Source organism: Eucyclogobius newberryi, unplaced genomic scaffold, assembly GCF_026437365.1.
Source record: "Eucyclogobius newberryi isolate DKJ021-1_F unplaced genomic scaffold, fEucNew1.0.hap1 SCAF_2, whole genome shotgun sequence".
Taxonomy (NCBI): domain Eukaryota; kingdom Metazoa; phylum Chordata; class Actinopteri; order Gobiiformes; family Gobiidae; genus Eucyclogobius; species Eucyclogobius newberryi.
In genome coordinates, this window is record NW_027315834.1 from 22,852,043 (window position 1) to 22,874,274 (window position 22,232).

Consider the following 22,232-nt stretch of genomic DNA (forward strand, 5'->3'; position numbering starts at 1 on the left):
TGGACTGATACAACACACACGTGCGTTTGTTTATTAGCGCAACATAGCGCATCGCATCGCTCGTCTCCCGTAGATTTCTGTCCACTTCTGAGTCAGCTCGAACTGTCTTTCTCCGTCTTCATTTTGCCCCGTACACTGAGGGAACTATATTATGATAGATCCATGCGCTTAGACACGCGGAAACGTGGGGACGAGCCTGACGCGGCTGCAGGTGAGCGATAGGTGCGTTTTATGATTGAAACGTGGCAGGACAAATGATTTATCCACGCCACGAGGAAATATGATAAAAAAATTGCTGAAAAAAATCGTCCATACCACCTTTAAATATAATGCGTAAAGGTTTCAAAATGCCCTCTATTATGTTTTATTTTTTATTTATTCTCATTTATTTCATGGCAGTGGACAATTTATTTTCATATTTACAAACAACTACTTTGATTTCAGATTTCAGAAAGAAAAAAGTCTTGGGATTCTTGTCATGAGTTTTATAAATTTTCTATGAAGCTTATTTTTCTGTTTACATGCTTTTACATGTGTTGTTTTTTTTCTTTTTCTTCTTTTGGGTGTATTAGTTTATCTTTATGGGACAGTGCACATAAGGCATTGACTTACAGGAAAGACGCTTGTACCTGGGGTAATAATGGACTCAGACTTGAATCTTAACAGCCACGTCAAATCAAAAACATCAGCAGCTTTTTACCATCTAAAAACATTGGCAAAATCAAAAGTGTAGTGTCTAAACCAGATTTGGAGAGACTTATCCATGCGTTTGTCTCCAGTAGATTAGACTACTGTAACGGCCTGCTCACTGGCCTCTCCAAACGAGCTGTAAAACAGCTGCAGTACATCCAGAACGCTGCTGCTCGGGTCCTGACTAGAACCAGGAAGTACCATCACATTAGTCCTGTGCTCAGGTCTCTGCACTGGCTCCTGTGGCTCAGAGAATAGACTTTAAAGCAGCTCTGCTTGTGTACAAGTCTCTCCATGGCCTAGCACCAAAGTACATCTTGGATATGTTAGTGCCATATGAACCATCTCAGACTCTGAGGACCTCAGGGACCGGCCTCCTGCAGGTGCCAGAGTCAGGACTAAACATGGGGAATCTGGAACAGTCTTCCTGACGATGTGAGACAGGTTTCTACTCTGACAATGTTCCAATCTAAGCTAAAACTGTTTTGTTTAGCTGAGCACATGACAGAAATTACTTCTCTTTTATGTCTTAAATCGTTTTGAGTTCTGTCATGTTTATGTGATTTCACTTTGAATTGCCTTGTGTACGAATTGTGCTCTACAAATAAACTTGACTTGACTTGTACCAGGTCCAGGTTATAGCAAAGTTGCTAATTTCCACCTGCAGTCCCTTGACAGGTTGATGTAAAAATGACCTAAATGTACAATATACATACATTATCTGCTATTTCCATGCACTAGGTACTGTTTATTGTAAAGTGTACAAAATACAAATACAAAATAGTCAGTGTAAGCTTTGTGCTCTGTTTAAGATAGATTGGTTCTGGTGGTTGATTATTGGCTGAACTAAATATGTTCTTTTACTTCACAAAACTATACAGGTGAATAAAAGTGCCATAAACTCAGGCGACCCCAAATGCTTTTGTATATTGCTCCATTATGTGTCCTGATAGACTGATGTGGCGTTTTACAAGTTTTAAGATTGTTCTTTCTTTCTTTCTTTTTTCACACCTCTGGAAGAGTTTTACACTTTGGAAAAAGTAAAACAGACTCACTACAAGCGTAGTGAGTCACTGTAATAATTTGACCCAAAGTTCCTGCAGCCTCTTTTTCTTTGGAACCAAACAATATCAAAATCAGCTGCGAGATGTCACAACCTGTAAAATCTGTGGCTTTGATGGATGCCTGTATAAATATGAAGCTTGTTCATGTGTTACAACACAAGAGCCTCAGCTCTGTATTAAGAGCTTCTTTGCTTTCCCTGAGGACCACGACTATAGCTGCACAACAAAGAGACCTAAACAGCAGTAACAATGAGATGTGTGCACACGGTAAAATACTCATTTTAGCACATTTCCAAATATAACTTCAAACAGCGGCATGTCGATGTTTGTTCACCTCGCTGTCCCTCATTCCCCCACAGACACTGCTTCCAGTCTGCCGGCTGTACTTAAACAACACTGTTTACATTACAGAGGCATGTGACAGATGTTTGATCAAGAAAAAAACATGCACACAAAACAGCTCTGCCCCAACTCCTTTATAGAATACATTTAATTATCTTACAAAAACATGTAATGTAATATTTACAAATCTGTAATTAAAACAGTTTTACAAAATTTGTAAAAATTTAATGACAAGTGACACATTTATTTATACAGACTAAATCAAAGTTGGAATATTATCAATTTGCACACAAAATATGATATCCAAAAACATTTCCCCTATCAAAAATTCAACTGAATATTGTGTATTTGTTTTTATGATTCTTTTCAGCCTTCGACCTGTTCACACCTCCACATGAGAAGAAAACATGTGTGCTTCCACAAAGGATCAAAAAACACCAACACAGAATAATGAAGCACTTTCATGCACTTAAAACTGTGCTTGTCTTGTTACTCTTTTGAGTTACTATTTTTTTAAGTTGAAGGTGATCTTTGTGCACACTGGATAAATATAAGAACATTCCATTTGTATTTTATTTCATTTGTAGTGTGCCTGAAAGTGCATCAAAAATTCACTCAAATACAATATGATATGATCAGTGGGTAGTAAAAGGTCCAACTGAGTGCATCTGAGTTTAAAAGGGTTGCAACAATAATAACCTAATTACGTGTAATTATTTAACTGCTGTTAAAATGAAGGTGTAAGCATTTTAAAATAAGGTTTCAAGCCCCCACCCAGGTCTAGTAAAGTATATTCTATTTATATATTGAAGTGAATCATCACATTAATATGACTGACATTGTCATTGTATATCTATTGTATCTATTGTATATATATTATATATATATTGTATATCTTTGAAAACTGGGGTACTGCACTGTGAAACTAAAACGTGTATTCATATTCAATTCATTTCAGCAACAATATAGATGTGTTTAGAGCTGTTTGCATATTAACAATGTTGATAATTAACTTAATTTGATTCAGTAAAAGCTGTCATGTAAAATTGTTACACAGATGAAATGTTTTTATTTGCTTTGGTGATTCAAGAGGTTTTGGCTCAATAGATCCCAGTTTTAACCCTGAAGTAAAAGTATCTTTAGTTTGAGTTCTGCTTTGAACACTTACTCTTGGCTTTATACGAGATGGGTCAATGTGATGTAGGAGGACAGCGCTCTGTGTGTGTGTTTGCACTTCTCCAACAGAATATGTATAAATGCACAGTGCTCAAGAACACTCAAGAAAAGCACTCATTGAAGAGAATGATGTGTATTTCCAGTATATATATATATATATATATATATATATATATATATATATATATATATATATATATATATATATATATATATATAATTGCAAGCACCATGTACTATGTCCTTGTGTGTGTATGTGCAGTGACTCACCGTCCAGCCCCCTCCGTCAGTGGTCATGTCGCAGTAGACCTGGAAACCAGTGGGATGGTGCAGGGGGAACACAGAGTAGATGCCGTCCTCTCTCTGACCGCTGGCGTACAGGTCACCACAGTCACGGGGACGCGAGCCTAGGGACAGGCAAAATCCAGCAAACAGTGAATAAATTATCTCCTGCCGTGGGGGGGGGGTGGCTAATATTGGCAAGATGAGCTAAGGATCAATCAAAAAGCTTGACCATAATAGAAAGTTGCAAAGGTAGTCATTTGGACAATGTTTTGAAATCAAGATGTGTCTTAATTTTAAAATTATTTACAGATGTCTACTTAGAGGCAGGACAACAGCGCCATCTACAGTCTAAATTCTTCAGAACGGTATCCCAGGTGTGGGAGAGTAAAAAGGCCCCCTCGCACAGGTTTATAATCAAATGGGCACATTTCTGTATTGCGGTGTAAATTAGCTGACTCGTCACAGCAACGTCACTTGACAGTCTGAAGACGATTGCGTCGTTGCGATACTGTTAGGTAAACAAATAGTTTGTAGAATCCTCCATTCACTTTTCAGAGCTTGTTCTCAAAGTTTGGTGAAATATTGGAATCAAGCCATGATAAATATGAATGTGCATATTCTGTTATTCAAACTATGGGTTAAATCAATAATATTTTAATTCATTTTATTATTATTATTAAAACATGTTCTATACTGTAAAGGCCATATTTGACTAGATTTTTCAATGTATAATCATAACCTTTCTCATAAATGAAGACAAACATTGATTGCTGTTCCCCAGCAGCAAAAGTGAAACCTAGCATTAGAAGGGGTGATAATGTACGTGTGTAGTCCATGTAGAGCATACAGAGTACTGATCAGGTTAAAGTAGAAAAAGGGCAGCAAAGAAGAAGAAGGAGAAGCAATTAGGAGGAATAGAAAGGCTTTCGAAGAAAAAGAGCAGATGATGAGACGGATTGGAAAAGGGAGGGGTGATGGATGACACAGGACAAAAGAGAATAAGTGCAGCACAGAGTGAACAAGAACAAAGACATAATACAAGGACTGGGTGGTGTGCTGACAAAGGGGCAAAGAAAAAGAAATAAATCAAGAGATAAAGATTACAAGAATACAATAGAAAAAATGTGTGATCAAATGATATAAGTGAAAAAGTTTCTGCTGTTGCTATAATTCTGAAACAAATATATAACATTTAATATTGAGAATATTTGAAATACTCTTAAGAATAGTTTATTTTAAAAAAAAAAAATGATTCCAATGATAATAATGAATGATCTTTACTCATAAAACTGCAGCTAGTTGAACTGAATCACTCTTAGATGGTTGTTTAAGAGACACAAGTGACAAGAGAAGGATGCAGCGGAGTCCATGCAGCGGGTGTAGACAGGCTGACGAACACTAGTGCCCTTGTCTGTGAATGAGGAACCACAAGGGAGTCTAAATCTATTCCCAGGAAGCCGCAAAGGAGCTTCTGCGAGGAGGACACATCATAGATTATGTATGCCAGGCTTCTGCGAGTCAAAGCCCTGAATATAAATACCTGGTAGGCCATAAAATAATTTGGACCCTGCTGGTATAAAGTTTTTTAGTTTCCACCTCTGTTCATCAGCGTGTCATCTTAATCATGCACTGACTTTTATATTTAAAGTTTTTTTTTTATTATTTCTTTCATATATATATATATATATATATATATATATATATATATATAGGAACAGTAGGTGGACATTATAAGTTTGTGACAGTCAAGAGTTAGATTGTGTATTTACAGGCAGTGGACATACCAAACAAATTGGGCATACATCCTGCGAATGTGTCAAAACATCCCAAACATTTTTTACAGCAAGTGTGCTGTTGTCATTTCTATCGTGACTGCACTGGTTTTGTTGTCATGGTATGCTCACAAAATTAAAACTATAAGAAAGTACATGTTTTTTTGCCTTAATTCCATAGACAGCCTTTTCCCCATAATACATAGCTCAGTACCACATGTATTCATACCAGAGGCAGATATTGATTGGCTCCATCCGTGAGGTCATGGTCATTCTGCTTCTCTGCTTTGTTCTTTACTTCCCTTTTATACTCCCAACATGGATCCAAACTATTTCTGGTAGTTTCCTGTGACTGGATACCAAACCAAAGATTATTTGAAATATGTTGGCCTTTTTATTTTCCCTTGGCTTTCAATGTTAATGTCATTAGTCTATTTCAAACAAAACATGTTTTACAGTTGTACATGACTTTGAAAAGATCTGGACAGCATGACAACATTTGTTTTGTTAAAGCCTGTTTTGTTGAGATGATAAGTTCTGTGCGAGTTTCTGACGTGAAAGTTGGACTCCCACAGGGGTTTCATCCAGCTCAAACTGATGCTGCAGTTTCTCTGCCGATTCACTGCTGTCAACTTTGGAAACAAACATTGAAAATCTAATACCTGTACATACTTATGGGAGTGTATTGTAATTGTTATTGCTTAGATACTGAAATGAATCCAGAACAAAGTGAATGGAAGCTTCTTCATTAAAGCTTAGGAAAGAATACACACATGCTGAATAAGGCGTGTTGTGGCTTTAGTACAATAAGGAAATGTATAGAATTGACAGAATGCAGCGTGACCATGACACTGTGAGCTTATCTTTCTGCTACTCGTCTGTAACAAGTATGTTCAATTAAAGTGTCATTTGTACTGGCATAATGGTACAAAATGGAACGCTGTCCGTGGTACAAAATGGAACACTGTCTGTGGTGCTGAAGTTTGTGGCACAGAATTACCTCTGGCATTTATGAAGCATTAGGATATTACCACTTTAAACTGGGTCAGAATAAAGCAATTACAGCATCTTTGCATTCAAGCATCACTACATAATAAATGAATCAACTATGTATTATTTAAATCTTAATGCTAATGTCATGTGTTCTGGGCTAATTGGGAGCAAACGTCATAAAGCATCATGCATGTTTTCTTTTATTTAATAAAATAACAGAAAGCTGAAATTGCCCAGGAGAGTACAAATACACTATTATGTATTAAATATTACAACATGTTTTAGTGTCTTTTGAGCATTATTCAATTTCCAGAAATTTCATAGGCAAATATATTAGCTATAAATCCAGTATTTTGGGGATTTTTAAAAAGCTACTAACAGTACACTGAATAGATCTACAATTTTAGAACAATGATTCTTAAAAGAAAAATAACATTCAAAGACATGACGGTAACCTTTGAGTAATTGATGAAAAATAACAAAAAATAAGTCCAAAAGGTAGGATAGACATGAGTTATGATAAGCTTGAGTTATGATAAGCTTAATTGAGTTTAATATATGTATAGTGTAGTATGAGTAACAAGCCATTAAATTCAAGCATTTTGACATTATACCAACCTAATATTACTGTTCTAAGTCTTATTAAAGATGTGGAGGCTCATAAAAATAAAGCAACATGCTAAATTTTGAATGATTAACTTTGTCATTTGACAAATTTGACATTGTCGGGTTGTTTGTGGCTCTTTGCTCCGTATAAGTGTCAAAATGCGGCCCTTGGTGAAAAAACTTTGGACACCCCTGGTTTAAATAGTGAGATTGTCATTTTATATCATAAACATGAAGCAATCATGGCTTGTAAAGTGATTATCAATGCTTCACGTGTCTGTAATAAAGCTCATGGAGGATAGCTGCGCTGTATCATAGGTCATTCAGACATTGTTCATTTTCATGAGTTTACTTTAGGATTATGATTGATATTTCCTAATATATTTGAAGTACACTTCTTGAGTTAGTTGTGAACCTGTTTCGTAGTATGAGGTGCTCATATCTCGGTTAGTCAAACTGGTAAATTTATCCAGGATAAGTTCAGCCAGCTTTGTAGTACAGGCCCCTGGACCTCGAGCAGGGGGCTCACATTAGCACTAATGACAAACTGAATGCTTGTGGTGGGCTTAGGGTAGTATCAAGGCAGAGAAGAGCCCTGTATGTTGTTAGTAGAATAGTGTTCGTTTACAAGAAAATGTATTTATTTCTAAAACAGGATTTTATTAGGCAACACAAAAGTGGTGAGAAACGTTTGCACTACCTATAAAAAAGGTAACATTGACATTTAAGTGCCACTGTTACCACAGCAATAACATAAATCCAATAGAATTGCAAATAAAAAAAATAAATGGTATGATATTATGGCTCATAAATCCCCATAAAATTCAATATGTCATGTATATTCCAAAACATCCCAGCACTTACAATATTAATATGAGTTCCACCGACTGTCATGAGTAAAATCTCTAATTCGGCACAGGAAAAGTGCATAGCCTATAAATGTATCCTCAGGGGAACGGCATGAATGCAAGCAGGTTCATCAAACTTCTTGTACATGCATAAGGCATGTGCTGGAGCCTTCATCTTTGTTACGGTGAGATTGTACTGTACACGAGTGGCCTTGACTCTGCGATCTTGGCTACCTATGCAAGTACAATTTGACAGGGGAATGCCATCAGCCGAGTGCGCCTGCTTTAAAAGCCTTCCAATGGGATGATGCCTCAGGCCTGGGACTGACGTTCAGCTACAGAGCCCACTGAATGTGCAAGTCATTTCTCATGTACTGTAAAAAACATTCACATCTGCTCCAAGGCTACTGGGTGAGCTGCATGAGGCGGATCTCTGTGAATACTGATATCAATGAGTGCGGCTGCAAGCATACATTTGTGCTAGATGTATGACCGTGTGCATGCATATCAGGACCATGTACACCACACACACATGTTCGCTCTGGACACAGGGATGTGTAGGTCTTACCATTGGCGCAGCCCTTGAAGCGCGCTCCTCTGATCGGAGCCCTCTGCAGATCGGCCTTGACTCTGGCCTTCAATCCCACATTCTCCTTCTGCATGGCATTCAGAGCATCACTTACTGAGTTCACCACTTTGACCATGTTCACTTGACTGTCTGAAAGTAGCTGCAACAAAGCAAATTAAAGCTGTGTGTCAAAATCTTTGTTTTAGGGGGAAAACAAGACTACACACATGTCTATGTTATTTTCATTAAGTACACATATAAAGCATTACATTAAAAAGTAATACATACATACATACATACATCCTTTTAGCTTGTGGTACATAGTAAAAAAAAAAATATATATATATATATATATATATATATATTATTGCTTTATCACATTGCACATATAATTGGAAAATAATTACTAAAATATATGACTCACTGGCACACTGTAGTCCTAAATGTGTCTTGTGAAATGAACACATGCCAAGTGTGCTCTGAGTAGCAAAGGCACCACATGGCATCCCATCCCATAATATGCCGTGGTGAATGGTCTAAAGCCAGCGTACCCTGTGGGAAGGCTGGTGATGAATGTGTGTGCTAGGACAAGCAGAGCACAGTAACCTCTCTGATGGTCGCTGTCTTACCTGCAGCCCTGCATATGCTGTTCATTACAGAAAGGTCATTCTCACATTTTTCCCTAGCTAGCATGTTAAGACTGCTGCTGGACAGGACAGAGTAATAACAAAAACATAACGAGCAAACATAACATTTCCAAGTTTCTTCCCTTTCCTTTCTTCAGAGGCTACCAAGGACCTCCAGTGCTCAAAGTCATATATAGGAGGTCTTAGAGGTAAGGTATATTCAGGTGTTAAAACTGCATTAGACAGACCCTCTAGTGGCCTCTCCCTGGCCTCAATACGTATGCAGCGCGCCCCAGAGGCACTGCAGGCTGCACTACAATCATGTTACATGGACACCAGGGCCAAACACCAAACCCTCAGAAGCATTTATATGTTGGCTAACACATACTTGATGTGATCGCACATCACAAAACTACATAAAAGCTGTGCCAGCATTGGAAATGGCTAAACTTTTTTGGTTTTATTTTTGCTCATATGAATTCAAGTAATTGTGTTGACAGGGCAAAGTATATGTCTTTTGGCAAGTTACATGGGGTGAGAAAAGTCCTAATGTAGCTTTGGATTCATTTGATTTCAATCAAATATGTTTCTTATTGCCACAAAACAGTCAAAAGTACCATACCACAGAAGGGGACCAACTACATACTGGATAATGCATCAAGGTAAAAAAAAAGGTAAATAACCCCAAAAGTATACAGTGATATAGTAGTTGGACGAGGAAAATCTATAAACTGCACAAAGTAATTTTCTCCAATTCATTCCAATACAGCACATTCAAATTCCTATTGAATCATTCAATTCAATTCAGTTTTTTTTTGTACTGCCCACAATTCCAATACCAGTTGCCTTAATGGGCAACAAGGGAAGCAGATTTTGATTCAGTATGAAACAAGATAGCAGAGGAGGAAATAAGTAATCTATGTATAAGTCTCAAGTCTTAATGTCCTAGTCACAAGTAGACCAAGTCACCCGGTCACGAGGGTCAAGTAAGTCGTCCTAAAATCTTTATGTTCAGTGCCACACAGAATATTCGACTCATAAAAGCAAATGAAAATAAATCTTATCTTAGTGAATCCACTTACACTGTAGAAGCAGGTATTTATGTTTTGATACTGACATCAATAGAATATTTCCAATTTAGTACATCTGTAAATAATGCAATTTACATAATCAATTTGAGTAGCTAAACTTATCATTTGTCTGTATTTAATTAATTTAATAAATATTAATGTAACTGGGGGGATTTGGTCCAAAAACTGCTTTTCTGTTTTAGTGCATTTTATATCGATGGCCTTGTATTAAAATGTTGCACAGTTAACTGTTACACAGACTTAAATGCTTCAAAGAGTCAGGTTAGAAACAAGAATAAGACAGTATGAATGTGCTAGAACCATGTTACTGTTGATCAAAATTAAATGACAGAAGTCTGTATACAACATAAAAAATATAATTTCCATGTGGTCCCTCTGTTAGTTCCCCCAGAGCTTGCTTGGTCTAACGCGGCCCCTAAACTTCACAGGCTTCACAAATTTGTTTCAAGACATTTGGGCTCATGTTCTTTGTAACTTCAGAGGACAGTAGCATTTGCTCGTTTGCTGAGATCACGTCAGAAATACGCAACGCTTGTCCGAGGTAAACACTTTGATGGTAACTAACGTCTTTTTCATTGAGCTAAAAATAACCAGGACAACGCAAATATGTATCTTAATTTCAGCATTTTCAATAAGCGATCACTGTATAGTATAAAGTATAAGAGCACATGGCTCATACAAACACAAATGCATGTACACGCATTAGAGTTCTTAAGAAATATTATCAGCCCATAAAATTCAAGTCATTTCAAATCATTAGGCTCATGTCACAAAGGGCAAGTCCTAAGTCAAGCCAGGTCTTAGTCAAGTAAGACTCAAGTAATTAAAATTTCAACTCAAGTCATGTGACTCAAGTCTCCCTCCTCTGCAAAACATTCTTCCATTCTGTTTTTCAGACAATGAATACTGTAGCAACCTTGTAAAACTCACCACTTTATGTCTGAACATCTTGACCCTCCAAGAGCCCTACACACAACATAATGAACGCTTTTAAAATACGCTGGCTATTCAAAATTCACACCAAGGTTGAAACACAAGGTTGGCTGACTCAAACATGGATGTTCTTGAAATGGCAAACTTTCATTTTATTCCGCCCCGCTCACTTTTTCCTCTTTTTCCCCACGTATCGACACTTCCGTTGTAATCACACTTCAGGTCCTGCAGAAACTCTGTTGGTTTGAATGGAGAACAAGGGAAAAGTCTTGCTGCAAAAACATGCAATAAAGTAGATTTAAAAATATCCAATTTTCATGTGACCAAAGAGTCAACAATGCACCGATTCCCTGGGCGGGCCAAAAAACACTTTTTAGTCTGTGTAGAACTTATTTTCTCTCAAGGTCGGCAGTCCTATGTTAACTAATACAACCAGAAGAAGGATTACGTGGAATGGCGACGCTCAGGCTTTCGCAATAAGGTGAATAAAAATATCTGTATTCTGCTCAGAGGTTTAGTGCTTTATTTCTGCGTACAAATGTAGATTTTCAGTTATATAACACAATCCTAAAGAAATATAAAAAAAATCTCTCCATTTTGATCTTAAAGATAATTTTAACATGCAAAATGAGCAATGAATTACCAATATGGAGAGAGGTGGGGCTTCAAATGTGAAAGAATAAGTTGTTTTTTGGGGCTATATATGTCTTTTGGGCTCTTAAAGCCAATTTGGGGCCATTTTACAACAACAACAAAATATTTAAGAATGTGGCCTTAAAATGGTGATGAGGTTCTCAACAATTAAATTTTTTGAACTTATACATTCATCAATTTGAATCTATTTATTTAATTCTTACTTTATTTGAACATTTCTGTAAATGTGCCAGGTCGTTTCCAGCATCAAACAACACACACATTGTATACAATACATATGCACATTAAGGTTAGGAAAAACTTAGAATTTCACTTAAAAACTATTAATTTATTTTAATGTGCACTGTCCCCATTCAATATGTTTCAATATAGTTACAATGACCATAACTTCTCTTCTATTGCTTTCTCTAAAGCTGTTTATTGAACTACCATTTTAAGAAAACCTTTCTAGGCTCACACTTATGACCATGACTTCTTAATGGTCCTGTTGCTGATATTGTGTGCAGATGATATGATAATATATGATATAATAATACATATATGATTCCTGATGTCATGCGTCAGGACATGGCATCGAGGGTCAAGTCACCTCGGAATGAGAGAGCTCGAATCTTTGCATTCGTGATGGTTGTTCTATCTCTTTTGGAGCTGATTTTTATTGTGATGATGTGCGTACGTGTCCATTTATGTCACTGCCTTTAAAAGGGTGTATTGTCATTGTTCTGGAGGAGGAGGGAGAGACCTTTGTTAGGGAAGGTGATTATTTACTGTGCATGAGGAAATTAAGATCAACCTTTTGACAAAAACAAACTCTGTTCAATTTCAATAATTCAGTGATTGTTTGCAGAATGCAGGATGGCACGTATATCCTTCAATAGTGTCCCTTCAGTCTTAAAGAATAGCTTGTGAAATAATGTTCTATATACAGTGCTGTGCTTATTTTGGGTAGAAATAAATACTTCACTTGACACATTCCATATGGCTTTGTATGAATGTTAGGTCAGGGCCTGTAACGCTTCACCACTGAAATATGAGATTTATCATGGACCTTTCACACATTCTGCCATATGATGCAGACTTATAGTACACCATAAATACATTATTAATGCCCCAGTAAAGCGCTAGGATGCACTCTCTGATACCCCTATTCATAAGCTGTTAATTTTCTCTTGTGAACTAGAGAAAAATAATGACAAAAAACTGATGGAACAAAAAGGTTGTATACATATTTCCATTGGCTCAAAGCCAAGACTGTTAAGCAGAATGTCAAGTGAATGTGTTAAAGCATTAAACCATACAGAAAATATGTGTTACTTTTCAGTCCGTTGCGAAATGTAGTGAAATAGAAAGTACAGATATATGTTCTAAGATGTAGTAAAGTATCCACTGCATAGTAAAGTACAGATACCTAAATTTCACAGGCTCTTCACTTTAATTGTTTTATTTTTGCTATCACTCACAGATATATTCCCGGGCCCCAGGTACAATTAGTCCCTTGCCGGGACAATTGTCGTCCTTTTGGCTCGAGCCTTAAAATAATAATACTTATTATGACTTATATAGCTTTTTTGTATACTCAAATGGCTTGTTTGTATGATTTACATGTATAACATCTTAAGACTGTATGTTGCAAAAAAGATTTTCAGTTCAACAAACATGTCATTATATTTGGATTTTGACCCATTTTTCAAGATTGGTGCACATATACATTTCTATGAAAATGCAGTAGAGCAGCACTGCACACAAAGTGAGACCGGTGTTATTTGGCATAAGGTGCAGGATTGTTGTTATCTTTCAGGATTATGGTGCTCAGATTTTCTTATATATGTAATGTAATGATTGATATGTATTATGTGTACTGAGTGGAGTGAGTGCATGGGCAGGTTGGCTAAAAAGTGTTTCAGTTAAAGGAAGAGGATAAATTACACCTGTCACAGGAGTAGCCTCTGTCCAGTGAAGAGTCACACATCTTAAGCTGGTTTCACAATCGATATGTATTGATAGTTGTTCCAGAATCTAGTCAGTACAGTACTCTCCGACATGACATTGGCTCTAACACATGTCTACTCCACTGGATTAAGTTACTGTAAGGATTTGTACTGAATTGAATAAGAACAATCTTAGTACATAGACATACCAAAAAATACAGCAGTTTATTTCGGCATAAAGTTTAGCTTGAACTCTTGATTTTTTCTGGAGGGTTGGGTCATCATCTGTTGCCATTTCACTACTGTTCTTTTCCTACAGACCTGTGGTTCCCAAAGTGGGGGTCCGGGACCACTCGAGATGATTATAAGCTGTAAATCTGTATGGAGCCTAGGTTAACATAGTGAACATCAAAGTAAAAGCAAACAGCAATACATATTTTGAATAAAAAGGTCAATATACAGTGAGGAAAGTAAGTATTTGAACACCCTGTGATTTTGCAAGTTCTCCCACTTATAAATTAAAGCAGGGTCTGAAATTTTCCTTGGAGGTGAATTTCCACTGTGAAAGACAGAATCTAAAAAAAAATATAATCCGGAAATCACATTTAATGTATTCATTTGTTATTGTTATTAAAGTTTGGGAAGCCCTGTTTGAGACCAAAGATAGATGCTGACTTCTCCATCAGAAACACAGTTGGAGTTACAGTTTTGGAGTTGCTCTGAAGGAGTATCCTAGCCTTCACAATTTAGCTTTGCTTGCTGAACTCTTGTGCTTTCCTTATTGTTCAGCTGAGTTGCTTGCTCTTTCGTCTCACAGCAAGAAGGTTCTGGGTTTGCTGGAGTTTGCATGTTTCTCCCATGACATGGTGGATTTCCTACGGACCCTCCGGTTTCCCCCATCATCCTAAAACATCTGGACAATGCTTTCAAAATCAAGATGTTTCAACGTGCATCTGAAAGTAATTTTCTGTAATTCTCTCTAATCTGGATCTCTGCTGTTTGCCCCGGGACTACCCGAGTTAAGATAAGATAAATATGAATATGAATATATGATTTCAGCATATTTCAAGCTGCTCTCTCCCTTCTGGGTCACAGTTGTACTGATTGTTACTAGACAGGGGACATTTACAGCATCCCCTCCATGCATATACACTATATAGATAAACAACCAATCTAAAGCAATTATCCCCAAATGAAATAATAAATCCTATTTCATCATTAATAAAAGGCTCACCTAAAATACAATTATACATTTCATAAATCATCAACAGCAATACCTCCTTAAAAACAGTTATACAATTCAATATCAATCATAATATCATTAACCAAATCTAAAAAAAAAACAATTTTCAATTTCACCAGAAAGCATTTAAAATAATTATCCAATTAATCAATAGAAATACCACATAAAAAGTTTAAAGGTAATCTGTGTTATTATATTTTTCCTGTGAGTAAATCCCTATGTATCTTATGTACATTGCCGCTCTCTGAACTTCAACTTCAAAAAACAATCTGCAGTTCTTCCAGCTTTGTAGTGTTTCATGATGTGGTGTTGACTATTTATACACTGCACTATTTATACACAGCACTCACCTGTATGAGCCGCCCCTGCTCTGTCTGCAGAGTGCTGATGTCCTGTCCCAGGCTGCTCTGTCCCCTCCTTAGAGACTCATAATCCATTTTTAGCTGCCCTGCGTGTGCCGACAGCTTGGCCACCTCCTCCGCCAGGCTGACGAGCAGAGCCCTGTCCTGGCCCTTGACTGACTTCAGGTCCGAGTCGTGGTCCGTCAGCGAGTGAAGCAGGGAGGTCTGCACCCCCTCCAGACGCAAAAAGTTACTGTTGTAGTCGGGGCAGTTGGGGTCAATGAAGATGTTGATGCGTGAGCCGTCGCCTCTCTCGATAGTGACCAGAGCATTTCCCTCCTCCTGATTAGTGGAGATATGTGGCATGCCATCGGACATGGGCGGGGCCTGGTAGTGGTTCATGAAAAGAATCGTACCTGTGACGGTGACAGCCAGCAGCACGGCCACAAACAGCAGGATGGTGCAGAGCAGGTAACTGCAGCTCATCCGCTGTGGGAGAGAGAAAGGGGAAACAAGGGAGAGAAATGTGTTAGGAGCTTGATGAAATTATATATTACCTACAATGAAACTGAAAACTTGAAATGACGTGTTACAGTACAAACTGATGCATACCACACAACATAATGCATAACAAGATTGAGCATATTTTGGAGATGTTCCAGCCATCTTGTTGTTATCTTATCTTATTTGACTATTGCCAAACTCATTGAACTGCTTGCTCAAATTCCTGTAGTGTAAGATACATTTGTGGTCCATTCCAAGGATTGTAATTATTTTCATAATATACAGTGAAGTATGTTGCATCTGACACTGCATATTGTGTTGTAATTCAAAACATTCAAGTCAAGTTGAACATTGGTGGCAACTAAATAAATAAAACAATTGTAACAGTTTAATTACCGTATTTTCCGCACTATAAAGTGCACGTAAAAGTCTTTAACGTCCTCAAAAGCCGTCCGTGCGCTTAATAGTCCGGTGCGCTTAATATATGGTTTATTTCTGGTTGTGCTTACTGACCGCGAAGATATTTTGTGTGGTATAAGATTTGGGACACGAGACGCCGATGCACGACTAGAGTTACAGTACTCCAGAACCGGAAGTCCCAACAACACGTGTGCAAAGCATTCTGGGAACAGTAGTCTACCTGCACGCGGCGCATGCGACTCTTTGCCAAAACGTAAACAACATTTTCAGTTAGGCACAACGCAGACACCTACCGGTAAATAAAAGACCCTAAGAAACTTGGCCCAAGATGGCTCCTGCCAAGAGACCATTGGATCTGTTATATTATCGCAAGAAATGCGCTTACGGGTTAAATTATCAGTCAACTGTAGGATCAAAAGGCCGGAATCATCACTGAACTGCCTCGTGGGTCCAAGATGCAGGATCACATGACCAAAGAGATTTTAGCACGGAGCACTATCGGCGCTTTGGCTGCTTTTACCATTATGCGCCCCAGCAGACATTAAATCGGGACGTAAAATATCGGGGCTGTCCCAGGTAAATCAGGACGTCTGGTCATAGCTATGCGGGATGTACTTCGGCGCATTTGAAGGATTTGATGACGAGGAATGAACTGAAAAAGTGAGTGTATTGTGTTGTATTTTACGTGTTGCAACTGAGCGAGGCTGGGAGTTGTTGTGAATATGCTAACTGTCTTTTAGCGGTAGCAGAGTGTGTTCTGTGTTTGTACTTTATGTGTTTACAAGTGATCTTGACTGAGAATTGATTTGGATATGCTAACGTGTCTGTTAGCAATAGGAGAGTGTGTTTTGATGTTGAACAATGTTGATCTGAATGAGAACGCGTTTAATAAAGCTCAACTGACTCTGACTTATCCGTCTGTTTTGTTTATCTTTTGCGCTTTATCATCCGGTGCGCTTTATGTATGGACCAGTACACATGGTACACAGATAGCTGATGGTGCGCTTAATAATCCGGTGCACCTTTTTGTGCGCAAAGTACGGTAACCCAATAATGTGCAACTTGAACAGTAATTATTTTCAGAAATACACTTCTAAAAAGATCCCAAAGATCCAGCAGTTTCAGTGCAGTTCAGACATTTGCTGACGAAGAAAACAAAAAAGCTTTGCTTTTTTTCTTCTACACTCATTTCTAAAGAGTCGGTTTTATGTTGATATGTGGGCAGGTATTATTATGTTTTCATGGAAAAGTAAATGAGTCACCTTATCAATAAGTTAATGGAAAGCACACTGGTCCACAGTAATACACATATCATGGTGTGCTTTTAAAGGCGCATTACAGTTCCCTTGATGTGTGCAAATCAATTGCGCATCTACAGCTTTTAGTGTTGGAAGAAGTGCCGCCCAGCATTCTAAATGTGGACTTTACAGTGTGTTTACGGCATGATACAAATGTGGAAGTACTATCTATATTCTTAAAATATTAATAGCATTCAATGTTTGGACAGTTGGTCCATATTAGTCAACAAAATGAAATGAAGATACAGGCAGATTAGATCAAATGGTCGGACAAACGATTACATGTATTCTGTAAATGTTTTCTTTTGTATTATTATTAACCAAATGCTTCATGTGCCAAAATGACCACTTTGTCCCAGTAAAATGTTCTTTCATCAATATGTGGTATATTTGTCAACCAATTATTTTCTGGCTTTGCTCCACTACTGCAACAGATGTATTTGTATCTATATCACCCAGTCAGTTCTCACTTAGTTTCTCTGGTCTATAAAGCTTTCACCACCTATTGTAAGTTTAAAATTGTTAGAGTAACATAAGGATAAACCATTTGAGCAAGAAAATAAGCAGCTGACTGTGTTCTTTATGCATGTTGAGCTTTTCCCCAAGCATTACTTCTGAAATATTATGGGTTATAAAACAGAGATTAAACTAATGCATATACAAATGTTTTAGGACACTTTGACTTGTGATGGTTACTGTGTTTTGGTTCATAAGCTTATCCAAGAAGCTGAGTGGAGTTTCTCAAAAATGCCAACGCACTTATATTGACGTGTTTTGACTGTCCTAAATGTCAGTATTGTCCCATAACATTTATTCTGTTAACAATACATTTCAACAATCAAATAACAACACATAAGAAAAAAATCTTGAGGCAATATCAGGCAACGTCTCAAACTATTTAATATTTTAAGAACATGACAGCAATCATTTCCCTTCCGTGCACCTGCTGCAATTGGCCCTAGTTATTTACAGTTGCTTCAATGGTTTTCTTGACATTTTGAGTTGAGTATCAATATATTTAGCTTTTATAATGAAGAAATATGAACAGTGCTTAAGGATTGTCTGACAGCACAATACTTAATTCTTAATTTATTTACTTTTAAATATACATTTATACAAAGGAGGGAGTACCGACTTTAGAAGCAAGGCTGTGTGGAGTAGTTTGGTCTTGTAGCTGTACAGTACAAGATAATTAAATGGCCACAGTCCTAGGTGTTTGTGTATGTACAGTTTAGATGTCTGAGATATACACAAGATATTTCAATTAGATTTTATTTTCAATTTAATAAAGAAGGCTGTATTCTGTCAAGAGGCAGCTCTGGTAAAATTGTTTAACTTATGTTATGATTTACGAACCTTTACAAAATGTGCACAGTACATTGAATAACTTTCTTGAAAGTTGTATTCTAATAACATTATGGGTTATCTTGCCCTCATACTGACAACCAACCTGAAACTAACTGGAACAAAAAAAACGTAACATCATCGGCAGTAATGACAAGACAAGAAAAAAATCACAACAACCTGTATAATGCACCAATAGAATATATTTAGCCAAATGCATGCTGGGTCTAGTGCAGTGAAAACACATGGGATACAAGTAGCCTCTTAGCACAGTATTTGTGTAAATTAGTCTCTCAATCTCACTGCAGGGAGCCAGTTTGTAATTAGTGGCTGACTTTCAAATCCTCTCAGTGCCCAGGCCACATTCGAGAGGCCATTGGGGGAAATCCTCATTGTTGGATGGGAGAGCAGAGGTTTGCAATGAGATCTTTCCCCCTGGAAATTATCAGTTGTCCACCCACATAGAAACATTGGCAGACAGTACTCGGACCAGAAGCATTGTTCGCTCATAAGATAAACAGGACACCAGCAGGAGCTATGCAAGCTGTCTCTCTCCACTTTCAGGATACAAACATCCACATGGCTCTGTATACGTTATGCAACCATCTTATACTTTGTACACTATAACTACATGTCACTGATATTCCAACAGAACATGAATGTCCAACATCCAAAAATGTTTCAGTTGTATGACCTTGGAATTCTTCAAATAACTGCTTTCAAAACATTCCCGCAGCCTTTTCCTGATAAAGTCTTGATTGCTTTAGTTCAAAGAAATCTACATGTCCTAATCCCATCTACTTCTCTGCATCTGTGTGCATATTGTATACTTCTGAGAGGAGGTTGCGCCATCTCTTCTGCTTGATGGTGATAAGTGTAATATGCAGTAATCCTTCACACTGTCATCACCACATCAAGGAGGGACAGGATTGCAATAGGAATGAGTATTTCTAAAACCTTCAGAGGAACAAGTCAAAGTCTACTGTGTGACTATTGTATGTTTCAGGTCGAGGAAAGTGAATGAGGAAAAACTACAGGTACAGGCACCTCTGCTTTAATTCTTGTTGCTCTATGTTGGAACCATAATAACAGGTTAAAATGTTTGACATATACATAATATAAGCAGACAATGTAAAGCAATAGGCCAGAGCGTCTCAAACCTTTTCTAGCGCACCCCCCTTGGGAGATAAAATATTTACCCATGCGCCCCCACAGCCTGGAGAAACTGTAAAGTATGGTCAAATAAAACAATACAAGTTGCAAATATATAACTGCATATTAGCGATTGTATATTAAACTCTAATTATTAACAGTGATAATTAGAGTTTAAAATGTCATTCATAGACTGGGTCTTTCTTTGGTTTGAGCAATCAGATCTTCTGGGCTCTGAGTGCTCTCCTCTTCCTCGGTCTCTTCTCCTGGGCAGACAGCAGTGCAGTGGGACAGAATTGGTACTTCACTACAGTGAAAGAGGTGTTTCGAGGACATGACGCACTCACGTTACTTCTCGTCACTTTGGATCAAGTTAACCACTGCAGGTCCACAATGTCACACACAAGCTACTTTCCATGTGGTGCTGACTCGTACTGCTGCACTCACGTTTTACATTTTACACAAAACCACATGGGGTAGAATCAGAAAGGAAGCAAATGCACATTCATTTTCGTCTCATATTTTTTAGATATGTCTTTATTGCCAAATGAGCAGTCAGGAGTGGAGCAGGTTTTAAAGTTAGACTCGAAAAGGGGAGGGAGGGGACGAGCACGAAGGCAAAGAGGTCAGAAGCTCGGATGGAGGAGAGACAGAGGAGTGGAGGGACACAGAAGTACAAAGGAGGGATAGAAGCGCACAGAAAGACAGAGGAGGGACAGAGAGCATATTGCGCATAAAGAAGCCCGTGACTCGTTCTAAACCCGGGGGAGACGTGTGTGAGGGCCACAGAGGCAGGCTGACCCACTCCTCCGCTGCTGTCTCGTATTTTTCTGTTGTTCAAAACACATCTGTCATGTGTAATGTGCGCACATTTCCCCAAAAGTCTCGCTCCCTTTGGCACGGCCCTGTGCCAAATGAGCGCGCCCCACAATTTGAGAAGCTCTGCCATAGGCGATTTTCACGATAGTTCTGGTCGAATTATATCGCTATAGAGAATGACCCGAGTCTGAAATATATAGTGAGTTACTGATGGATAATCACAGACAATATGTTACCCATGTATGATGTGCAAATCTACATACAATTGTATTAATTGAATAGATGATGAATAGCGCCTCAGTTTGAATTAATCTGCATACAACTACAATCAACATGTTATTAGCCTAATTTTATGTATCAACTATTTTATTTTTGAATTATCAGTTATTTACTTATTTTTTTATTTCGGTTAGCCTTTAGTTTAGATACAAAAAATAGCACTTTTGTAACCACAGAAGTATTTTCCAGTAAATAATTTACAAAGTTAATGATTGTCCATTCATAACTCATTGTCCACTGCATGACCTTTCAATATATTTTTATTTTAACCCTCTTTAATCACAAATTGTCAAGGTATCGTAAGGGCCTATGTTCGTGAAAAAACTTGAATGTACAAAACACAAATACCTTAAAACTAATTAACATCTTCTCCAACCATTGCGTGTTGGATGCCGCCATTTTATCTACCATGCAACATGCAAGTCAAAATATGATCATGCGTTTATCTTATGCATGGCAGTTGTGTTTACATGCATAAGAGTGAACGAGTGATAAGTGTGAATAGTGATAATATATTACAATATATATTCATTGCATCTACTAACCAGTCCCTCTTAATTTCTCTATCAGATAAATCACAGGCGGACAGCAGGCCTTACCTTGGCCGGTGTTTCCCTGGCCGTTTCAGAGCCTGACCAGCGGTGTTTGAGCTGGGAAGAGCTGGGCACACACTCACAGAAACTCTGCATGGACAAACAGACAGGGGCACCAGTATTGGAGTGTGTTTCAGTCACATGTGCAATCAGACATGCATGCACATGGCATGGCCACAGACACATGCACAAAGCCACAATAGCAAAACCTTTCAGGGAGAACATCACGACCACCGGCCGAATGTGCAGCCCCATATTCTTGTGACAGCTTTCCATCAGAACCAGCCTTGCAACATTTGCGACTCAAAAGCAACTCTATCATATTTGGCCATGTTTAATGCTTCTGTATGTGATTATACTGTCTTACTGTATTTTGATGAAGAACAAAGCTTTTGAGTCTGTTTTCTTACACAAGAGAGCTTCAGGCGGAGCTCTATCCTCAAAATGACGTAGTTCTGCTTTAAAGATGACCTTTAGTGTTTTGTCTTCTATATAGTGGGTCATGTTACGTTGCTTTTTTTATTTGTGCCAAAATGGCTAAGCAAATCCTCCATGTCACTGTTTAAGAAAATGAAACAAAAGTGAAGAGCAGTGAACGTGACACGGAGAGCAGTGAAGCCCAGGAATGACGAAGCAATGGCTTCTTGTCCGCAGGAGAATAAA

At 37.9% G+C, this 22,232-nt stretch overlaps 1 protein-coding gene across 2 annotated transcripts in view; it reads right to left on the reverse strand.

Annotated features, from left to right (window-relative positions):
- Nucleotides 1-22,232, reverse strand: part of fibcd1b (fibrinogen C domain containing 1b) — a 143,195-nt gene that overhangs the window by 77,645 nt on the left and 43,318 nt on the right. The window contains exons 2-5 of one of the 2 annotated variants that reach the window (XM_072454576.1): nt 21,576-21,659; nt 15,170-15,649; nt 8,345-8,504; nt 3,543-3,679 (exon numbers count right to left, since the gene is read on the reverse strand). In XM_072454576.1, coding sequence (XP_072310677.1) covers nt 3,543-3,679; nt 8,345-8,504; nt 15,170-15,649; nt 21,576-21,659 — 861 coding nt within the window. The remainder of the gene's footprint in view (nt 1-3,542; nt 3,680-8,344; nt 8,505-15,169; nt 15,650-21,575; nt 21,660-22,232) is intronic. The other variant, XM_072454577.1, reaches the window with a different exon arrangement.